The sequence below is a fragment of the Glandiceps talaboti genome, chromosome 12 (assembly GCF_964340395.1).
Source record: "Glandiceps talaboti chromosome 12, keGlaTala1.1, whole genome shotgun sequence".
In the NCBI taxonomy this organism is placed as follows: domain Eukaryota; kingdom Metazoa; phylum Hemichordata; class Enteropneusta; family Spengelidae; genus Glandiceps; species Glandiceps talaboti.
This window is the reverse complement of record NC_135560.1, coordinates 13,952,734-13,974,263: the sequence shown is the minus strand read 5'-3', so window position 1 is coordinate 13,974,263 and position 21,530 is coordinate 13,952,734. Positions and strand designations below refer to the sequence as shown.

The 21,530-nt window shown below is 35.0% G+C and overlaps 1 protein-coding gene across 1 annotated transcript; it reads right to left on the bottom strand.

Annotated features, from left to right (window-relative positions):
* Positions 1 to 3,670: 3,670 nt before the first annotated feature.
* Positions 3,671 to 21,328, bottom strand: LOC144443340 (dimethylglycine dehydrogenase, mitochondrial-like). The gene is made up of 15 exons (XM_078132795.1): positions 21,188 to 21,328; positions 19,571 to 19,742; positions 15,146 to 15,244; positions 13,377 to 13,541; positions 12,824 to 13,028; positions 12,176 to 12,424; positions 11,415 to 11,613; positions 10,655 to 10,929; positions 10,003 to 10,220; positions 9,330 to 9,460; positions 8,263 to 8,480; positions 7,381 to 7,538; positions 6,841 to 6,900; positions 4,914 to 5,048; positions 3,671 to 4,646 (listed from the first exon to the last, which is right to left on the bottom strand). The coding sequence occupies exons 1-15, from the start codon at positions 21,316 to 21,318 to the stop codon at positions 4,425 to 4,427; spliced, it is 2,637 nt and encodes an 878-aa protein (XP_077988921.1). The 5' UTR covers positions 21,319 to 21,328; the 3' UTR covers positions 3,671 to 4,424.
* Between the last annotated feature and the right edge of the window lie 202 nt (positions 21,329 to 21,530).

The window sequence follows — 21,530 nt, the reverse complement described above, 5'->3', positions numbered from 1 at the left end:
GTGTGATGATGCAATTTTTTTTAATTCTCAACAAAGTTGTCGCTCAATCTACTATTTATGGCAGTTACTGTTCTTCTTATATAGTACTTTAGGGAGCGATCAGTTTTTACGGCTAGGGGTGGGCCAGTGACTTCTTGTTCGTGTTGTACTTAAAAATAGTGACGCCCCTGTGATTCATCCACAAAACAATCCAACCCCCCTCTGACAAATTAAAAAAAACAACTGAACCCCCCCCCCCCCCAGACATCTGTTGACAAGAAATATTCTTCTTGCAAAAGACACTCTAGATTCTCAAAGCACAATACAGCACACTGCATAGTTAATTTTACTTCTTACATTTACAGTAATTTTAAGTGTATCTGGTAATTTGCTGTCCCAAATCCATTGCTTCACATGTATAAAGCTCTTTAGACAGCAACCCTATGAGAAGTATGATTGTCTGTTCATGGACATGCAAGATATTCATGGTTTAGTAACCAAAAGTTCTAGGATATCTCTTAGATTGGGTGAACTATTACCATTATAGATTAATTCAGCTAATTGTAAAGTACAATATTAGAAATGGAGTTAATATAATTGTAAACCTAGGGGTTTCAGTAAGTTTCAAATTAGGGAGAGAACTGGAAACAGTATGGGGAGGAGTGCATGCTACGCGCGCGCGCCTGCTATACAAGCGCGGGGGTTGGGAGGGGGTGTCCCCCTCCCACGGTAAGAGCTTTTTGAAAAATGAACACCATTTGGAGGCCATTTAGAGCAACATTCAGAAGTAAAACACAACTTAGTTATATCATAAAAGTATCACTAATTTGAGGGTTTCAAAAGTTTAAATCATTTCAAGTCATATTGACACAAATAATAATAATAAAAAGATCAAGTAGAAAGTGAGAAAATTTGGGGAAAACATGCACAGTGGAGGTCAGTTACCATTTAGAGATACAAATTCATTAAATTATTTGAAATTGTGTCTCTATTGGCTATGTTTGTGTGCAATTCAACATGTTCAAGAGGCACAGATTTTAGAGTTAGTCCATCCAGTAAATTTCAAGGTATTTCATTTCTTATGTGTTACGTGTACAGCTACGCATGCAAGTTTTTATATCACATGATGACACAATGCAACTCATGGCCTGCAATATCGAGAAGTCATTTCTAACAAAACTGTTGCTTAAAAGGTGCAATGTTATGACTCCATGTCATGTGCTTGGGATGTATCAAGAGACAAAGAGTTTATTAATTATCATTAATCGATTAATTAGGCTGACGATATTTTGATTATCAGTAAACCGCTTAACTTCCTGACCTCTAGAACTCTACGTACTGCCTCTATCTAATTCTCGCCATGTAGAACTCTTGTTGACTTGCTCCATTGTGATCGCAGTTACCATGAGCAATATCATTGTCACGTTGTACAATACACCCACCAAAAGCTTCTTGTGAGGCAGTGGAGTACACAACTTTATTAGCTTTAAAGCTACGCCACAATGCTATGATAAACCATTCAACTTAGTGATACATTTTGTATTTAATAACTTACAGGTAAGTGTATGAGTTAACAACGTTCATCGTACTTTTAAACTTATAATTGCACTTTAATAGTTTTAATGAAATAGAAATGACAATTAAAAGTGTGAACGAAACTCTGAACCATGTGTTTCCCGAATTTCAGCAATAAACGAGATTTTTTGCTCAGATACGCACTTGTAGGGTCGGGTTGCCGTCTGACAATCAGTGACGTTGTGATTGTTGTCTAATCCTGACGTAGAGGGCGCCAATCAATATATGGTCGGTCGGGTCATTACTACATTAGCAACCTAGAATCATAGACCATACACGAAAGGGAAGGGTCTATGATAGAATTGAGTACGGCCGCCATAATGTGTAGCAATAAATCCAAGGCTATAATTAATTCAATAATGAATATTATCAGAAATACCGAATGTGTGAAATCCGAGCACTGGTTTAGGAGAATATCACTTTTTTCAATATTTTATAAATGTCTCCAGTGGTGTATTCTTTTTTAAGAATTAGAAGTAAATTGAATCAAAAACCACTGACTTGAATTTCACACATTTTTCAGAAAGATGTCCCTGAAATATCTAAGTAGTAGAAAATACTGAAGTAACAATCACACTTGGATCGTTGAAATACAAATAATCGACACCCAAACTGCAAATCAATGTTACTGATTTTTATTACAAGGAGTGTGTAGAGTTGATAATCTTGGAGATTCATAAAGTATAATTATCAAAATATCAAGATTTGTTTTCAACTACTGAAAGTGATGGCATAGAATAGATCAAGATATCACTGGAGAAACCCTGCATCTATGCAAACAAACAAACAGACGCACATTTCATACAACTGCACAGCTCCATGTTTCATCGAAAAATACACTATCACACACTCTCACTTTCTACTAGAAAAAAATAACTCACCCTGCATTAATAATTTTTTCTAGAAAGGCACTTTTTTCATGAAGTTTAGATGCTTCATTACCATTTAATGTGGAATTGTTTATCAAATGGAGATAGACCTGCAAAGTTCATCTTGTTATGAAAAATAAATCGCTTTGAGGATTACTAAAAATATATGTTCATTATTACTATGGTTCACCACTTATACCAATTCCAAAATTGATTTGAATCAATGCAGATGCAATTACCATGGTAACTGACATTGACTTTGAGCACCATGTATGGTAGGAGTTTTAACAAGCATAGCTGACGTAATGACATTAGAATAGAAATTTGACACAAATCAGAGAATCTTCATAAACCAAATAAGATTCATATATTGGCAGTATTCAGTATGTACTGACAATTCTCACAGATTTCAAAATTAACATATCCCTGTGATCGTACATTTTGATGTTGCTCAACATAATAAGCAGGTAAAAAAAGGTCTACTCATGAAGTTACACCATATTTCTTTGTTGCTTGCGAAAAAAAGAGACAGTGGCTATTTACAAATTATATCTACATGAGAGAAAAGTGTTTGTTGAAGGCTAAGTACGTATGTACGTACGCGGCAACCAGTATTGGTACTTGTACGTCAACAATACAGACACAGGAGGTATACATCTATCAAGAGTCCATATACCAACCATTCAATTCTTAGTTTCAGTTAGTTTTATTATTCATTCATTGAACACCTGGTATCACTATAATCTCTAGATAAATCATGATTAAAGAGGCCATATGGCTGACAAATTTGTATTTATTTGTCATAAAACATTTCTACTATGTTTTCCTACTCAGAAAAAAAAGTGAAAACAGCATACATACACCAAGTAACTCAATAAAATGTGAAATGCAAATAGCTAGAAAGTGTCAAAAAAGTTTGTTATTGTACGTACAATGACAAACATTTTACACATTTTTTTACTTTTTTCAATTTATGGACTAATGAACAAGGAGTTGGTGTGTGTTGTTTCACGTTCTTTTTTCAAGTACAAGAACATAGTAGAATTGCGTTATGAATAAAGTATCCCAAAAAAATATCAATTTGTCATCCATACAGTCACTTTAAACTTTTGACTTCATATTTCTATTTTGTATCATTTGGGCAATATTAAGCATACACATATTTTACCCCCCCCCCCCCCCAATCCTCATGATAATGAATAATTTACATGCATAAATTACCATAATTTATTCTGAATACATCAAAGTTGATTGCAAACTGCTCCATTCTATTACTATCAAAAATGAGAACATCATATCTGAGAATAATTCAGTTTGAATCTAATTTATATATCCCTTGGAAAATACAGACTTGAGAAATCATATCACTCAACTTCAAACATAGTGCATAACAGTGAAATATCAACCCATCTTTAGACAGTATAAGTTTCCTTTATACTGAGCAGGAAGACTAAACGTTGAAAAAAAATACAGCCTTTATTCATTTGTTTTGAATATGAACAGCTCCACATACGCAACAGTTCTCCATGTAAAATTGGCATGTCTGAAAGACACTGAGTCCAACCTTCAATTTGATAACAATTTTTCGACTGGTTAAGTCTATAACCTTTTTTATCAACTCTATCTTGTACTGTAATATCCCTCACCTTCCTACATCACAGTCTACTTTGCCAGAGTTCTAGAAATAAGGTATGGGACAAAACACATACATTGGGATAAGTGTTCATCGGCCCCAAACAACTTGAATCCCTCTGAATGAAAAAAGTCAGGAATTTGTGTGAGGTAAAAATGGTAAAGTAAGCAATAATGCTGTGATCTTCAAATGGAATTGTGTTGGTAAACCATAGCATCGGAAGACTGAAGTGCACAGTCAAAAATTTCAGGTAAAAATGTTCATGTTTGCGTTTAGAACAAAAGTTCAATTTGATGCAATCATGTTGTGTGAGTTTTGACTATACACTGTTCTGATAATTGGATATGTAACTGTTATCTATTCTAGTTTTATTGTTTGACTTTTTCTTGCTGCTTTTTCAACATTCTTCTTGTTCTAACAGCCTCTGTGAGTAGAAGTGGTTCCTGTATAACTGTTCCTGTGTAGTGTTTACCCAAAAGTTCAACTTGAACTTGAGATCCCAAGGCAGTTAAATCCATTGGTAGATAGGCATACGAAACACTCTGATTTGTGTTGTAGCTGTAGCCACCTGATGTTGTATTGCCAACAACCTGCAATATAAGAATACAAACATAGAAATGTAATGGGGTTTAAATGAACATGCCATTGGAATGGAAAACAAAAGTATTCCAATAATTTACCACAAGAGGGCTCCATTCTGTTCAGTTTCATTATCGCGGTAACATGTTTTAAAGTTATCACAATATTTTAATTATTCATAAAACATCCAGAAAAGGAATTTACACCATTCTAATAATCTTTGAATAATAAATAAAAAGAATTCATAGATTTTAATGACTTGCAAATCTATTACTTACTTTGCCGTCAAGCCAGATAGTTTCATTGCCTTCAGCATCAACATCATCCGTATCAATTGATAATAAGACCAATTTACGACGCAGACCTTCTTCCTTCAGTTTCAACAAAGCCTCTTTTCCGATAAAATCTGTTTTCTACAATAGATTAATGGCAAGAATGTTAACAATTTAGAACATGCCAAATGTAACAAAAAATATTTCATTACATGTTGTTCATTTTGATGCAAATATAAAGCTTACATAAGCACAGGAAATTGCCTTTATTTCTGCTCACATAAGTTCAAATTATACATTGTGTATAACATTAATGCTTAGCATAAATCAAACGCTATCTACTGATAAAAATCATGATGATTATACAGAAAACATGCTGTTTGTAGCAATGTGTGAAATTAATGAAATGAATGTTGGTCACAAGGAGTACCAGGGTAGTAAAAGTTGCTGGTCCTTATGGAAACTTCTGGTACGTCCTTACCTGATACAATTTATGACCTGAATCTACAGACGACCCCCCCCCCAAAAAAAAAAACCAAAAAAAACAAAAAAACAAAAAACAAAAAAAACCCCAACTTTTTTAAGCCTAATAAAAAAAAAAAAATTGTGTGGTTCTGATAATACTCAATTTTAGAATAGGTGGGGTAGGCAGATTTTTAATTTTTTTTTATTAAATTTCTATTTTCATGTGGTGTGTCTAGTCCAAATTTTCCATTGTTTTCCAAATGGTCTCTGCGTTATTTATTTCTTCCTATCAGATGTACAGCCATTACAGATTGGAAGAACAGTTTTATATTGTCTTTTTAAGTTGATGTAGGTATCTCAATGACAAGTTGTAAAATTAGAAATCTATAGTGAGTGGCCAAATTTGTCAATTTTCAACTTCCTGTATCTTGAAAACGTATTGACAAAATATGATAAAATAAACTGCAAAGTAAAGAAGAGTTTCTCCTCTTTCCAACCATATAGGCTATAAAAGGTGTTAAAACAGAAAAATATATCAAAATATTTGCTCAAAACCGGTCTGCAAGTGAGTATTGACGTATTTGTCAGTCAGTTTCCGCATCCACTATTTCTTGTGAGACTTTGCAATTTTTGCAATTTTATTATATTTTTCTCGAACACGAAAAGAAAAAGTTTAAGGTTTGCAGTCAAAAGCTTAGGTTGGGTCTGGTAACCGGAACCAAACAATTTTTTTTTTTTAGGCCTTAACATGATACAACATGTTGTCTTTCACTGCACATAAAATAATAGAGTAGAATGAATACTTTATAAATATTCACAAAATAATTTATTTCATAGCTAGTAATCTCTTTTGTTCTTCACAATGCATTATAATACAACTAGAGATATAAAAAGACTACATATAATGTGGATGAATGGGTGAATGAATAAATCATTCATTTACATTATTTGCCATCTGAAAGAGATCACTGTCTGCTTCCTCCTCACTGTCTGATTCATTCAGTGCATGAATGCCTAAAATGAGTCTGAATAACAATAAAAGAAATTAAACCAATCACATGTTTGCTCATAGACCCTACACGAAACGGATCTACGGTTTGTTCTAACATTGTTCTGTCATTGTAAACTTTAATAGCAACAATGCTCTGACTTGTAACGGGTCGATTTGAATTGAATTGAATCGATTTTATTCGCGAGACACAAAAGAATTTGAACATGTATTTACAAGTTATTGTAAAACAGGTCAGATTCATGTTGGTAAAATTCAGATTACTATCCATATCATTGAATAAATGTTATTTGGCCGCTTCAAATTTCAATTGGTCATGAGGACCAGCTAATCGCTGCATAACTCTACAAAACCGTTGGTCCGTACGGAAATCTGCTGGTCTCGGACCAACAAACTAACATTAATTTCACACACAGGTTTGCAGGATATATCTACTTTGAAACAAAATGACAACCTTACCTTCTTAAGTTTAATAAAGAAATCAAGCCCAGCTTCCAATGGGTTATTATCAGTGATCATCTACAAGGTAAAAATCATCAGAAGATTCAGTGAATACACTATATAACACACGAACCATCAAAACCTGATCACTCAAAGTGTGTAAGCATGTTTATCACCAGTGTATGCTCCTATGTGTGTATGCTAGTATAACTCTGCATACATACATCATACATACATACATACATACATACATACATACATACATACATAGATACATACATACATACATACATACATACATACACACACATACATACATACATACATACATACATACATACATGCATCCATACATCTGCTTGCACACGTTTGCATGCACGTGTGTGTTTATTTGTTTGTGTGTGTGTGTGTGTGTGTGTGTGTGTGTGTGTGTGTGTGTGTGTGTGTGTGTGTGTGTGTGTGTGTGTGTGTGTGTGTGCATGCATGCGTGTGTTCATGTATAGGAGACAACATATTGAAATAAATACTTGACCGACAAGAGATTATAGAATTTCTTACCTCACTTCCCCACAGACGGAAACCTTTTTCCAACCTCATAGAATTCAAGGCATATGTGCCAAAGTCACCCATACCATAGGGTTCACCTGCAGCAAGTAGTGTTTCATACAGCTTACCAGTGTGTTCTCTATCATGGTACATTTCATATCCTAGTTCACCTACAAAAACATCAACAAATGTTTTTTTACATTTCAAGAGACGTGGAAAACAAACAAGAACGACAAATATAATGTAATACTGAAGACTTCCTTCAGCTCTCTGTGCCAAAGCAATACTTATAAAGTACTTCACATCTACTAAGAGTGGTCTATCTAAAAGTGTATGGAATTCTGTTCTCCTGTTCTCGAACCAACTGTAGAGAACGTTATAAAGTGCTTCACATCTACTAGTCTTAGTTACAGAGACTCTCACCGTTAGGGGCTCTTACTACCAGACATGAGGCATTCCCCAAAATGCACTCATGACGAATTTTTTGCATTAGCGGTTCAAGTGCGACTTTCCCGACTTGCTGACTCACCAAGTCGGGTGTCTAAAGTTATTTGTAATGTCACTGAAAGTGGGTCAGTAAAACTGATAACAACTGATATGACATTAGGGGCGTCACACTTAGATATTGAGCTTATACCTGATGTGTTATGTAATAGTGCTTTATCACATTTGTAAATATTGCCAACAAACATTATTCAGTGATAAGAAAGATAAGAAACCCCACTTCCTTTGTTGATTCTGTAATGTGGTCTGGGAGGGAAATCTGGTGTGGTCAAAAGGGATTACTGTACGTTCCCCCCAGACTTTTACCTGGGTGGTTTTGTACCAGAGCCCCCAGTGGTGATAATCTGAGTAACCGATACACATCTACTGAAAGAGTATACCTCCACTTACCTGTGTATGAAATTCTTATTGCTAGTACTGGAACACCACCGACAGTTAAATATCTGTTCTCCATTGGTAGGAATGCTGCATGATTAAGATCAACATCAGTCAATTGTTGTAGAATTTCTCGGGATCTTGGTCCAGCAATACCGAGACAAGCTTTTTTTTCCGTCATGTTTGTTATCTTGACATCAAAATTACCTTCAAATATTTTCTCCTCAAACCACCTGAATAAAAGAGAACATGAAGTTATTATTACCCAAAATTTTTTCTTCGTTCAGCCAAAGAAAATACGAGTGACCTAAGGGGCTTTGTCACTACCAGTCACTAGACGAGTACTGACAAAATGCTTAGGTCATGAGTGCTGAATAAAGAAAAAATATTGGCAACAATGTAATTATATCAGTGCCAGTAATATCAGTGAAAAATTGAGGAAAGTATTTTGAAAGTTTTGACTCATATTTTGAACGCAGCAGAACCAACAGGTATTGTTGTGACATAGACATGTGTTGTCTTGACATAGAACGACCAGGGTATAAATTCCATATTTTTTGTTCAATTTGGCTCATGGATGATATGATATACATAATTGTATGTATAGTTTCCTTTACACAGTAATCTAACTAGGACATTTTATTTCATGACTGTATTACTCATGATAGATCATATATACGTGTCTAGTCATACTAATGGTTTAGTGGTTGTATGATGCACATATTTGGTCATGTTTTTTGTTGACAAACACAATGCGATGAGTCACTCTCACTCTATGTTGAGCGTTTCCTCTTACAGCTTTTGTCAAATATTTTCTGTTTTGCTTAGACTAGTTTGGCTCTGATCATATCATGGAAAAAGTTACCAGACATTTTGCAGCAAATTGTATTCCAGATTTTTTAGTCACCACCACTGAAATTTGACAAAACGTTTGGTCCCCTATGGTTCTACGATGTTACCAAAAGATGGGCTTACTAATTGTCTGTTGTAGATGTACGAGAAGCTGAATGTCAAAATACATGAACCTTATGATGAGTAGAGATGTTATGAACTGGCAGGATATTTTGGTGACATACACATACCTGATATCATGAAGTTCAGAGCCTGATCCAGTGATAACAAAGAAATGGTCATCAGCTAGACGACTGATGGTGGTTTCAGCATATACTTTGCCACGTGGTGTCAGTAAATGAGACACGGTTGTACGGTCAACCTAACAAACAGATAAACATGGTGATGACAAATGATATACCACAGTAATAATTCAATGATTTCAAAAAGAAAAAAAGATCAAGTGACCTACCAGATGAGATAGCTTTTGGTGTATTTAATAGTCTAGATAAATTAAGTTACAACTCGTGAAAAAATACCAGTGCGTTTGCTTGAATGAAGTGAGCCAAGGAAAAACTTCACGCAAAGACAAAAATTAGGTAAAAACATCTATTAAAACCATCTTGATTTTCTAGATGTTGCTGTTTGTCTTGCAGAAAGTAAAATCAGTCATGACGAAGAAAGGTTACTATAGGTCAAAATCCATGTGAATCAAGACTTCAATGTCTTGGAAAAAAAACGGTGCTATGGTAGAATGAACCAGTTGACACTTGCTAAATGAATTTAAAAGCCCCTACTGTTTTTGTATCAGTTGTATTATTGTCTTTGCATGATCACATCATTCAAGCAAATGTACTAGTGTTTTTCCACAGGTTGTAACACATAGCTTCGTCAAATCAAGTGAAAGCTAATGATATTACAAACCTTTGGCATGTTATTTGCATACAGATAATCCATCAACTTCAATGCATCTTTACCCTGCACTTCAAATTTACCGAATGGAGTCAGGTCAATTATACCAGCTTTCTCCATCACCATTTTACATTCACGTCCAACCGGTTCAAACCAGTTTGTACGACGAAAACTTGGTTTGTAAGAATTGTCATCACCAGGTAACCCAAACCAATTAGGTTGCTCCCAACCTGTGGAGCAACACGAAGAAACACTTATTAAAATTAAATAAATGCTAGTGGGGTAATGACATTATTAATATCATGAAGTAAACTGCTCCCATCAAATATACAAAATCACCATCAATACACATACGGTTACAGACTCGTGTGGTCTGTAAGATACAGATATTCGTGCCACGCTCAGTTAAGAAGCCTGATAGGGCTGGACAACACAATGTTTTTTACAGTCTACCATGAATACACAAAGTTAAAGACTGTATGCTGTCCTTTAAACCTGTTTACCCACAGGTGATTCAATACATTCAATTCATGGTGTACAATATTATGAGTAAGTCAGAATACCTAACAAAACAGTTTTAAAGAAACATTCCAGTTGCAGCTATAAGTGCAGCTTTTTAAAGCAAGCATGCAGTCTAGACGCCAACTGACAGAGTTAACATTACCTGCATGAAAGCCAAAATGTGCTCCTCTCTCTTTCATCTTTTCATAAGCTCCTGATGTTCTTTGAGTTGGACGTCCAGCCCACCTCTCCTCAAATGGATACACTACAATGTTATTGAAGCCATATGACTCCCTAGCCTTGGCTGCTACAAACTCATTTGTTGTCCATTTACCATAGCGGTTAGGATCCAGTTCTATCAAGTCATAGGGAGGCTCACCATCCATGATCCAATCAGTGATGTATTTACCGACACCACCAGAATGGATGATACCATAGCTGTGAACGAAAATAAGCAGAAATTTGACTGATTAGGTCTCAGAGTCATGGAGTTTCAGTTTGATCTATCTTTGGGTAGCACTAACTGATTACAACCAACATAAAATATGAAAATAGAAATAAATCAGTGGAAAAAGAGTTTGATTTATTATTGACTGTCTTTGAATATTAGACATTCATAAATTAGAGATTGAGTTATTCATAATATATTTTAAATACTGAGTATCCTGGTGACCTAGACTGAAAGCAGGAAGAAACTGGTGTACCTGAGGAAAATAACCTGCATTGTTTGGTAGGGTCAAACTGCGGGTGAGCATTACCCTTCCTATATATACAGATCTGGTTAATTTTCAACCAGGCCCAGCTGGCACTGGAATGGGGGTGGGGGATTGGGTTGGTTGGTTGAACCCAGACTGCAGTGGTAAAATGTGTGTGGGCTAACTGACAACAACTGGAGGAAAATAGATTACAAACACAGAACTTACCCAAATCCAACAAGACACCAGTAGTTATGTAGTCCTTGGTATGGTCCTACCATTGGTAGGATGTCTGGTGTATAGGTGATAGGTCCACACACAACACTTTGTATGTCTGCTGTCTTCAACACTGGTACCATCTCCATGGCTGCAGCCAGATTTTCATCAATTCGATCTAAGTCACTTTCAAACAGTTCCTTGCCAAAACCTGTAGAGAGAGTTCATGTATCTCATTATGAGAGCCACTGCAGTCTTTTAATGTAGAATTCAGAGTGCGGTAACGAGGGGTTGACCGATGTGTGTTGGCGCCCCATCACAGCAAACCTTACAGACTCTGTTTGTATGTGAAAGATTGACGGGTGAAAATTGACAATTTGCATTGTACATGCTACAATACATTATAGTATTATACTTTGTAAAATGTCTATTTGTAAGAGTGATGTGAACTGAGGAATGTATATATGAACTGTAGAATTCTGTAGATAAGAATATGAACTGTGAATGTAGAGCTCTGATTGTAAAAATATAGGGTGAACTATAAACATGGGCTTCTGCTCTACACAACCTCCTCACTGAATGTGCCAAATCCCATGACATGGTGAAAGTACTGGTATATGATGATACTGCATAAAACATTTTGCTTGAAATTGCATATCAGTACGAAACAGATAATCCTATAATTGTCACACTTTCAACGACAACGATAGGATACACTAGACAAAACTTCATTGTTTCAGACTGCCATCACATTAGACTTATAATACACTTACCTGGTGGAACCCCTTCTGCCACCCAGCTGTCTTGAAGTTTCATTTTCTCTCCACTTTCATACGGTCCGATCAATAATCCTGTTCGTTCTTGACGTAAATAATACGACCCTTCTAAGTCTCGTATGACGGGTAATTCCTTCTCTAACGCCTTGACTTCTGGTATTGTTGATGTTATGACATATTGATGGTGAACAGGTATAAGAGGTAATTCTACTCCCATCATCCTTCCTACTTCCTGTGCCCAGAAACCTGTATAATTATAAAATCAGATGAAATCCACCATAGACTACAACAAAATTGTGATACAAACACTGAATATATATTTTCCTAAAACGACTGCTTTCAAGAAAAATTCCAGTTAGTATTATTTCTGCCTTTAGTGCAATTGATATATATGTTACCATTATCAACTTAAATATGAGTTTATGTGATTAAATAGTACCTTGGTCAATTATTCAACTTTGGAATCTTGTAAGGGAGCCTACTGCTCTTGACATGTGTTCGGCCATTTTGGATTTTTTTTTGCAATGAATTGTGGGAAAACCTTGCAGGAAATGATATCACAGGTACTGTAATCTCTTTGTCTTGACTGAATAGATGTGAGAATGGCTGTATTTGATCTATCAAACATTTAATCATGATACCAACCTGAAGCGTTGATGACTCTGTTGGCTTTAATAGTTCCATGTTGTGTGTCCACTTCCCATTTACCATCACTGGTTTGTTTTAGTCCTGTAACTGGTGAATTCTGGTAAATTTCGGCTCCATATTTACGTGCACCGATAGCATAGGCTTGTGTTAGAGAGTAAGGGTCTATGTGACCATCTCCTGGGTTGTATAACCCAAGCAGAATCTAAAATCAAGGTGAAGTAAAGAACTATTAGTATTAATCATATAGGATCTACAGTGTAAACTCTAAGTTAGATACAGAAAATATTTTACCATGGTAGGATCTTCCAATTTAGTATTAATCATAGAGGATCTACAGTGTAACTCCAAGTAAGATACAGAAGTATTCTACCATTGTAAGATCTTTCACTTTAGTATTAATCACACAGGATCTACAGTGTAAACTCTGAGTTAGATACAGAAACTATTTCACCATGGTAGGATCTTTCACTTTTTTTAATGACATCATCACCACATCTGATACTATTTCACAGTTGTCATGGTAACATATGTGTTGTTATTATATACTTACTCCATCCATATTCAGCAATGGGTGTAGTTTAGCTATTTCATCAGGTTCCATCAGTCTCTGAGGCGCTTTGTTCCACCCCGCTCTCTGCATTTGATACTTGAATTCATCCACTCTCTGTGGTGTAACAGCTAAACGGATACTACCAGGATTGTGGAACCCTATTTGCTGTGTTAAAAAAAGTCACATCAAAAATACATTATGTTTTATTTCACGATCATTCAGAGAAACCAGCAAACAAATTTACACAGAAGTCAATGTTCTCTCTAACACCAAGTAACACAGAAGTCAATGTTCTCTCTAACACCAAGTAAGACAGAAGTGAGTGTTCTCTGTAACACAAAGTAACACAAAAGTTAGTGTTCTCCCTAAAACAAAGTGACAATTTTTGCTGGTGTATTCTTACAGACTTAGTAAGTAATACATATGGTGTATTTAATGTTTGTTTTTCTTTTACATGATCTCAGTGCTTAGAAATTACAAAAACATATCAATAAGGTCAGAGTTATATTTCATGAAACCCTAAATCATTTACTAAATAACATACTGGGTGTTATTTGAACAAAATTACTAAAATGAAGTGATCACATTACATTGTCAAAGGTCAAAGTGGCCGTATGGATGAGGATTGGGTAACTATTTTTGGAGTTTTAATTTATAAAACAATTTTATCATGGCCTCCTACTTGGGAAATCAATGTGAAACAACATTGACCCAGTCTGTGTTTGTAACTCAATACATCGCCAAAAATTCAAATATATGTAAAAAGTATGATAACAAACATTTTACACACTTATTAATCTTTTGCAATTTATTGAGTTACAAACAAGGATTTAGCATATGTTGTTTCACATTGAATTTTTCAAGTAGGAAGCCATGATAACATTGTTTCATAAATTAAAACTCCAAAAATAAATACCCAATCCTCATCCATATGACCACTTTAATAATATGATTTCACCTTTATATAATATGCAAATACAAATAAACTTTGCCTTCTTTGCATAAATAATTCAATATTCTATGACAGTAAGATTGTAAAAAAATTGTTTTTTTTCCCGAAAAGATTAGAGTCTGTGGAATAAATGATGTAAAAGTTGAGGATAAGTTTTAACTGAAGAGAAAACTAAGTCTGAAATAGATTTGAAACTGGTTCTATCAAAGGGACATTTTGTAAATCAATACCCCTAGTATGTTAGACTGCAACATACCAACCCATGCTTTCAATGGCCAGGAAGTTAACATTATATAACTGTGTTCATTCTAGTGTAACAATATGAGCAGCACTGTCTTTTAAAATCTTGGTTTCAATGAAGTGGTACACAATACTTCACTAGTATTTCACCTAACAAAAGACTCTGAAAGGCTTTCAGTATAGACCAAAGAACATTCAAAGAAGTATGCAAATCTGGCTGAAAGAAGAATACCGGTCAATAAAATTTTCCCGCCAAAATTCCAGGCAGCTAATGTACTTGTCTCAACTGCATGCTACAAGTACTTTGGTGTAATGACATACACGTGAAGTCTAAATCCATGTATAGGTTACACTGTGGAACAGTGCATTGTTTACAGAAAAGATACAACTGTTACTCCCCCCTCCCCTCGATTTCCATATGTATGATCTCAATTCGTACAACAATTTGAACCGAAGTATATCTGACATCAAAATTCCCTGCATAGTTGGTTCACACTCTGGGGAAGTGCACAACTATATAACACATGAAAGTTCAACAATAATCACTTTAACTTTGACATTTATACTACGCACTCACCTGTCCAGTTTCTTCTTCTAATTGTTCAAATAATTTGATACTGTAGTAGTGTATATTCCTGACGTTGATACCGGGATGAAAATATGCAGCCAATCCAGCCTGATTGAAAAAAATACAAAATTCCGAATCAGTATGGGATGGTATATCCGATAAAAAAATGAACATTCTATGACACTTTGTTATTTCCTGCTGATTTTATTTCAAACAGCATCCATCTACTTATCAGTGAGAGTTTGATAACTGGTGGCACATTATCTAATACTCTTGTGTTGTTTTTTATGAAAAGTATTTCATGTAAAAGTGTTGTAAAAGTGGCACAAGCTGAATTTAATACATAAATGTTATGTTTATGGTTTTCACTCAGGTGAGTTTCGTAAACATTAAGCAAATGACACTTAACTGTCAATGCATGCTTGGCTGGACATTAGATTACATTAGATTATATTAGATTAGATTAGATTAGATATAACTTTATTACAACTGTATAGAAAATTGACAATTCTATTTGGGTACACATAGGTATGATACATAAAGAACACTACAATGAGATAGGCTAATGTTACAAGTATATAAATATATAACTGCCGACATCAGACCATGGCCAAACGGAACCTGTTACAAAGGTTATTTTTATTACCAGAATTATTAAAAGTTTGACTTAATCATTATACTTCAAAGTAAATCAAAATTAGTAAATCTATCAAGTATTATTTGATCCATTCATAGTTAACTTAATTTTTCAAAATAACATTACATAGCACATATTTGGTATTCAAAATGTGTAATTTCCATACATGAATATGGATAGATTAGCTTAGATTAGATTAGATTAGATTAGATATAACTTTCTTAAAACTGTTTAGAAAACTGACAATTCTATTTGGGTACATAAGTGTAATAACGATATTTTTAAAAGAACAAAAATGCAAATATGTTTGATGTAGTATACAACGTGATCTGTTTAGACATGTTAAAAATGAGAAATGTAATTCATTAAAAATTATGTTAGAATATGTCCCAGTGTGATGAGAGGTTATGGATACCTTCAGAACCGCTCACTGCACAAGTAGCAAACTGTACAAACTGATTTAATCCACTGCAAGGGACTACGACTAGATACTTCTTTATAATTAAAAGTACACCACATGTATACATTGTACAACAGTGTTACCCATCTCATTTCAAAAGTATACTATGTTGTGCACTAATTGACCTAGCTGTTGATAAGTTCACCATTATTATTCACTACATGGAATCATTTCTAATTATTTAAATTTTTTTTACTCTGTTGTTTACCGAGTGCAAGAGACCAAGAATTATGACAATGTCTGTTTTAAAGTGAATCTGGTGACATCTTTATATCATAAGTAATTTCACAAATCATATATCTCTTCATCATTTCCCTGCAATTCAACCAATATATGGCTGTGGATATGTTTTATTAGTAGAAGGGCACGTGACATTTTTCAACTCTTACATAAAAAGTCATTTGAGACTCAGGTGACAACATACTTTGAACAAGTAATATCTTACATTTTACTGGAACAACTTTTTGACCAAATGAAGAAATACTCATGAAGCATTAAATGATCAACTGTGATCAAAATGTGGAAAACTTTTGTACTAAAAATGACAGGCTAAATGGTACTAGGGGTGTAAAATTAAATGATTACAACTCTATAATTTAATTTTCTCTAAAAAATTCATGGACACTAAAATCACTGAATAACATTGTATACATTAAATTACAATAATCCTTCCAGTATGCAACATAAATTAACAGTGATTGTACATCCATGCAAATACAACCAGTGAATAGTGCAACTAAACATGTGGTCTCTATTATTGAGGTAATCCCTTTCCATAGGAGTGAGTATTCAATATCACCTAGCTTTTGTGCATAGATAAGGTCGGAGGTCATTCAAACAAGTCTGTGCAGTACCTTTTATATGTAACAAAAATAAATGAAGGCTTGGTGAACAATGGTTCCATACATACATACATACATACATACATACATACATACATACATACATACATACATATACATACATACATACATACATACATACATACATACATACATACATACATACATACACAGACAGACAGACGGACAGACACACAAATAAATACATACATACACACATAAATACATACACACACACACACACACATACATGCATATATTGCACCGAGCACTGTTCTCGCCAGTGAGTATATGGTATATGAATACACACACACATACACACACACACACACACACACACATACATATCATGTAGTTCATCATACTATTTACAATGTAAATGGCTGTTCATGCATTTTTCTTTTCTTTTTGATTGAAATAAATATGAGCTAAAAAATGTATATCTATCAAACAACAACCGTAATGGCAGTAAGTGTCCAATGCCCTTTAATAACTGGGTGGTGATGGGAAATTCTGCAATTGTAGAAATGTTTGCAATTATTTCAATTTTCAAATACAGTTTGAGGTTTAAGTTTTCACATAATATGTGCATATAATATACAGGGATATAAATACTGTACAATGCCGCCTTTCTGTGTGTGTGTGTGTAGGGAGGGTGGGGTGGATGGGGGTGGAGTGGGGTAGGGGCATTTGCATGATGATCAAAAGTGTCTGTTCATTTTCATTATCTAAAAGGTCAAGACCAGTTTGCATATCATGTTCTGAGTGACCTAGTACATGTAGTTAGTCACTAGTAGTACCGACATGGAGTGTTTTATAATGGATACTGGGGTTGCAGAGGTTTTATAGTGCTTATATATATTTACAGATATATGCTGACTATTAAAATATGGACAGACTGCAATCATGCAGATGATGCATAAAAAGTTAGGAGGACATAACTTTGGAAACAATCCTGGTTTAATTCATGGCCATCACATACACAGGAGGGTGTTATATTACAAACTGAAGATTGAGAATGCAGTTCACCATACTGATTACATGTACATGCCATTTCTACACTTGGAGACATTTCGTTACATAATATTTGTACATATATGTAGGTCTGTATCATGTATGTATGTATGTATGTATGTATGTATGTATGTATGTATGTATGTATGTATGTATGTATGTATGAACATTGTTTTAACAAGCAAGGATTAGCTTTTTCAAATCACAGTTCAAATCATACATGCATGACTGAGCTACACGTATATAAGTAACCTCTACAACCATCAGATTGCCCACATGTTACCATGTGGGTGTGGCTTAGATATTAACCCAGAACTTTCCCATTGCATTGCTTGTTCATTCACCTTTATAGCAAACTACTCTGTCAATTTCCTTGTCATCTCCTGGTATCTCTTTAGTATATAGCTCTGTTACTGACAGATTTCAAATCTATATACACTGAATTTCATGATTTTATAATGACATGATTTTGCATTGAGAGTTATGCAGTTGTCACTGATGTCAGAGCTCATATTACACCACTAACCATCCAGGGTTGAAAGGTTAAGGCTATCAAATCTGAGGTTTAGCTATCTATAGCTATTGGTGTGTTACCTCAAAACTGAGAAATTGTTGTTCGCTGGGCCATGAGAAGGAATTACACCAGCATGCAAATGGACTGCTTTACTAGGCTGTGCACTCAGACTGACATATGATTATGAGTACAGTCAACAGTCTTTAGATCCCCCATACAGCCTGATTTGTATAGAGAATGTTTGACACAGGGATAATGTTTTGTTGCTATTTCACAAACGTAAATGTAGTTGCAGACAATCTACTGTTTGAATCAAAGACATAGGGGATTTAAAAATACATTTCAACACACGAAATTTAAATCACATACACATTTAGAATTGCAATATGATACACTGTTGGCCTTAGGCTAAAGTAAACTACAAATTGCATACCTCTCTACACACTATTCGAATGATGTTTGTGATAACAATTTAAAAGAAAATTGCAGAACTGAATAAAGTGCCTTTTCTTAACATGGCTAGGGTGATTTTGTACAATCTATTCTTTTGATAATGTATATGACAAAGTTTATGTGCTGCACAATGTGTCAATGAGAAAATTCTGGGTTTTCAGCCATGGATAACTTCAAACTTATAAGAAAAATATAAGAAAACAAAAATAACAAGCCTTCATTGAAAGCATAGCCCCCCTCACTGGTTTGTTGTATGGCAAAATTATTTTTGTGCAAATTTCAATTTGACTTTGAAGATGAAGGTCAAGGTCAAAAGTTAATGTTGGAAAGGTCTGTGTACCTCTAGCAATGTGGGTGTATACACTTAATGGAGTCCCTGCAGAAACCTATCTATTCTATTATAAGGTTCAATGCTCTGATCATTCTCGCATGTAAACAGTCTATATTCTTATACAAAATTCAAGAAATACTGAAAAAAACGTCAGAGTGGGAAACAAAAAACAGAAAATCTTACAGCATGCCATGTTGATCCAGCTGTCAACTCTGACTTTTCCAGCAATACTACATCTTTCATTCCTGCCTTGGCTAAGTGATATGCTGTGCTGACACCTACACACCCTCCACCAATAATCAATGTGTCAGCTGTATCTCCTGGTCTCTTGTTGAGCCTTCCATTGCCATTCTCACTACAAAATAAATATAAACATCATTTAGGTTAGTAGAAGTAACAAGCGACCGATCAGTCAGAATAGCTCTACTATTTTTTTGTTTTTATTTTTGTAACATGTAGAAGTGGTTCTGCTGTTCTGCTCTCCCACTATACAGTTTTGTTTTAGCAAAGAAATGAAGTGGTTTGTGGTTTCATGTGATGAATCACACACATTATAGAACACATTTCACACAGAAAGTTGTTAAAATATTGTACTTTTATATTATCGTCGCCATTTTACACAAATTCTACATTACCTCTAATTTGTATATTAATAACCCAATCAACTTGTCTTGAACAAACTTATATCTGCACATCCCAAGACACCAACACAACAAATTTCAACTCAATTGGTCCAGTAGTTTTGGAAACATTTTTACCAAAAATTCTATTTTTAGACCTAATTTGCTTCACAATGACCTAATCAACTTGTCTTGCACAAACTTAAATCTGCTCATCAAATGACACCTACACATCAAATTTCAGGTCAATTGACCATGCAGTTTTAGAGGAGAAGATGAAAGTAGCAAAGTTGACAGACGGACGATGGAGGACAGACACTGACGGAGAATCAACCTAACCCTGCAGTCGCTGACAGTGCAGCAAACGATATTCACCTATTCACCATGCACTTTTAGAGATTTAGATTTTTGAAAACAATTTAGATTTTTAGACCATTCACATATCACTGATGGGGTTCATCATGTCCTGAATACACCTTCTACACATCCACATTAACCCCACCACCATTAAATTCAGGGCAATCTGCTCAGTAATTTTTAATTAAAGATTTTTGATACATTTTTAGACCTAAGTTGCATATCACATGATGTCAAGAACAATTTATAATCTGCACATCACCCCTTAGAAGGTTGACCAATCTGCCCTGCCTGAGTAGTTTCCGAGTTAAGTTTTTGACCCAAAATGACATTTTTTTACCAATACACACACCTGTGATGCGATGACTTTGCTTTGAGCAATTTTCCAACTAGTCACCAAAAATAATAACCCACCAAATATTGAAATACTAAGGCAATCGGGCCGGTGGTTTTTGAGTTTTAATATTAGCCACAGACATGATAGACAGACAGAGAGACAGACAGAGAGACAGTACAGACAGACAGACACCTCACCATACAAGCCTGTAATAAAGTGTAATACTACTGAACCTTATCAGTTCAGTTGTCCTAAAATTGAACAATAACGTGTCTCCAACACTAGCAGCAGGTAAACATGTCCACGACTCTGACATGAATAACCATCAACGACCAGACAGACTATGTACGAAACGAGAGTTGCTGTGTATACTAAGAACTATACTATAGTTCTGACATCTTCAAAACATGTGCAACTTTCGACAAGTTTCGTAGAGATTGTTGCCCTTTCGTGGTTCCTTGTTTTCCACTTATTCACTCCACTTACTTTGAGTTATTAGATGTTGTTGAAAATCGCTGCAGAGCTGAGGTAGTCAATCGGGCTTGTTGGAAATACGCCGATGTTCGAAGCCCTTTCAGCCACCCAGCGGTACGAAGCATCGCCATGTTTGGCTGCATTCATTCACAAGGCCACTCTGCGTCAATCAAAGCATCTAGGCTACCCTTCGTGGCATTGTTTACCGCTTTACACATAAGTGTCTCCCCTCCCCCTGGAAATCTGATATCTTTTCACACAAACGATAAACGTATTCACACTCTGCAAATAGATTGTAGTGTGTCTCTTTTGACGTGCATCCAGAATTTAAAAAAAGATAATAATCTGTGCGACT

Excerpts from the sequence above, each read along its gene's own strand:
- LOC144443340 (XM_078132795.1), bottom strand. The coding sequence starts at position 21,318 with ATGCAGCCAAACATGGCGATGCTTCGTACCGCTGGGTGGCTGAAAGGG. Across the intron at positions 12,425-12,823 it reads CAGAGTCATCAACGCTTCAG|GTTTCTGGGCACAGGAAGTA; the intron begins GTTGGTATCATG and ends ATAATTATACAG. Across the intron at positions 4,647-4,913 it reads CTATCTGGCTTGACGGCAAA|GTTGTTGGCAATACAACATC; the intron begins GTAAGTAATAGA and ends CTTATATTGCAG.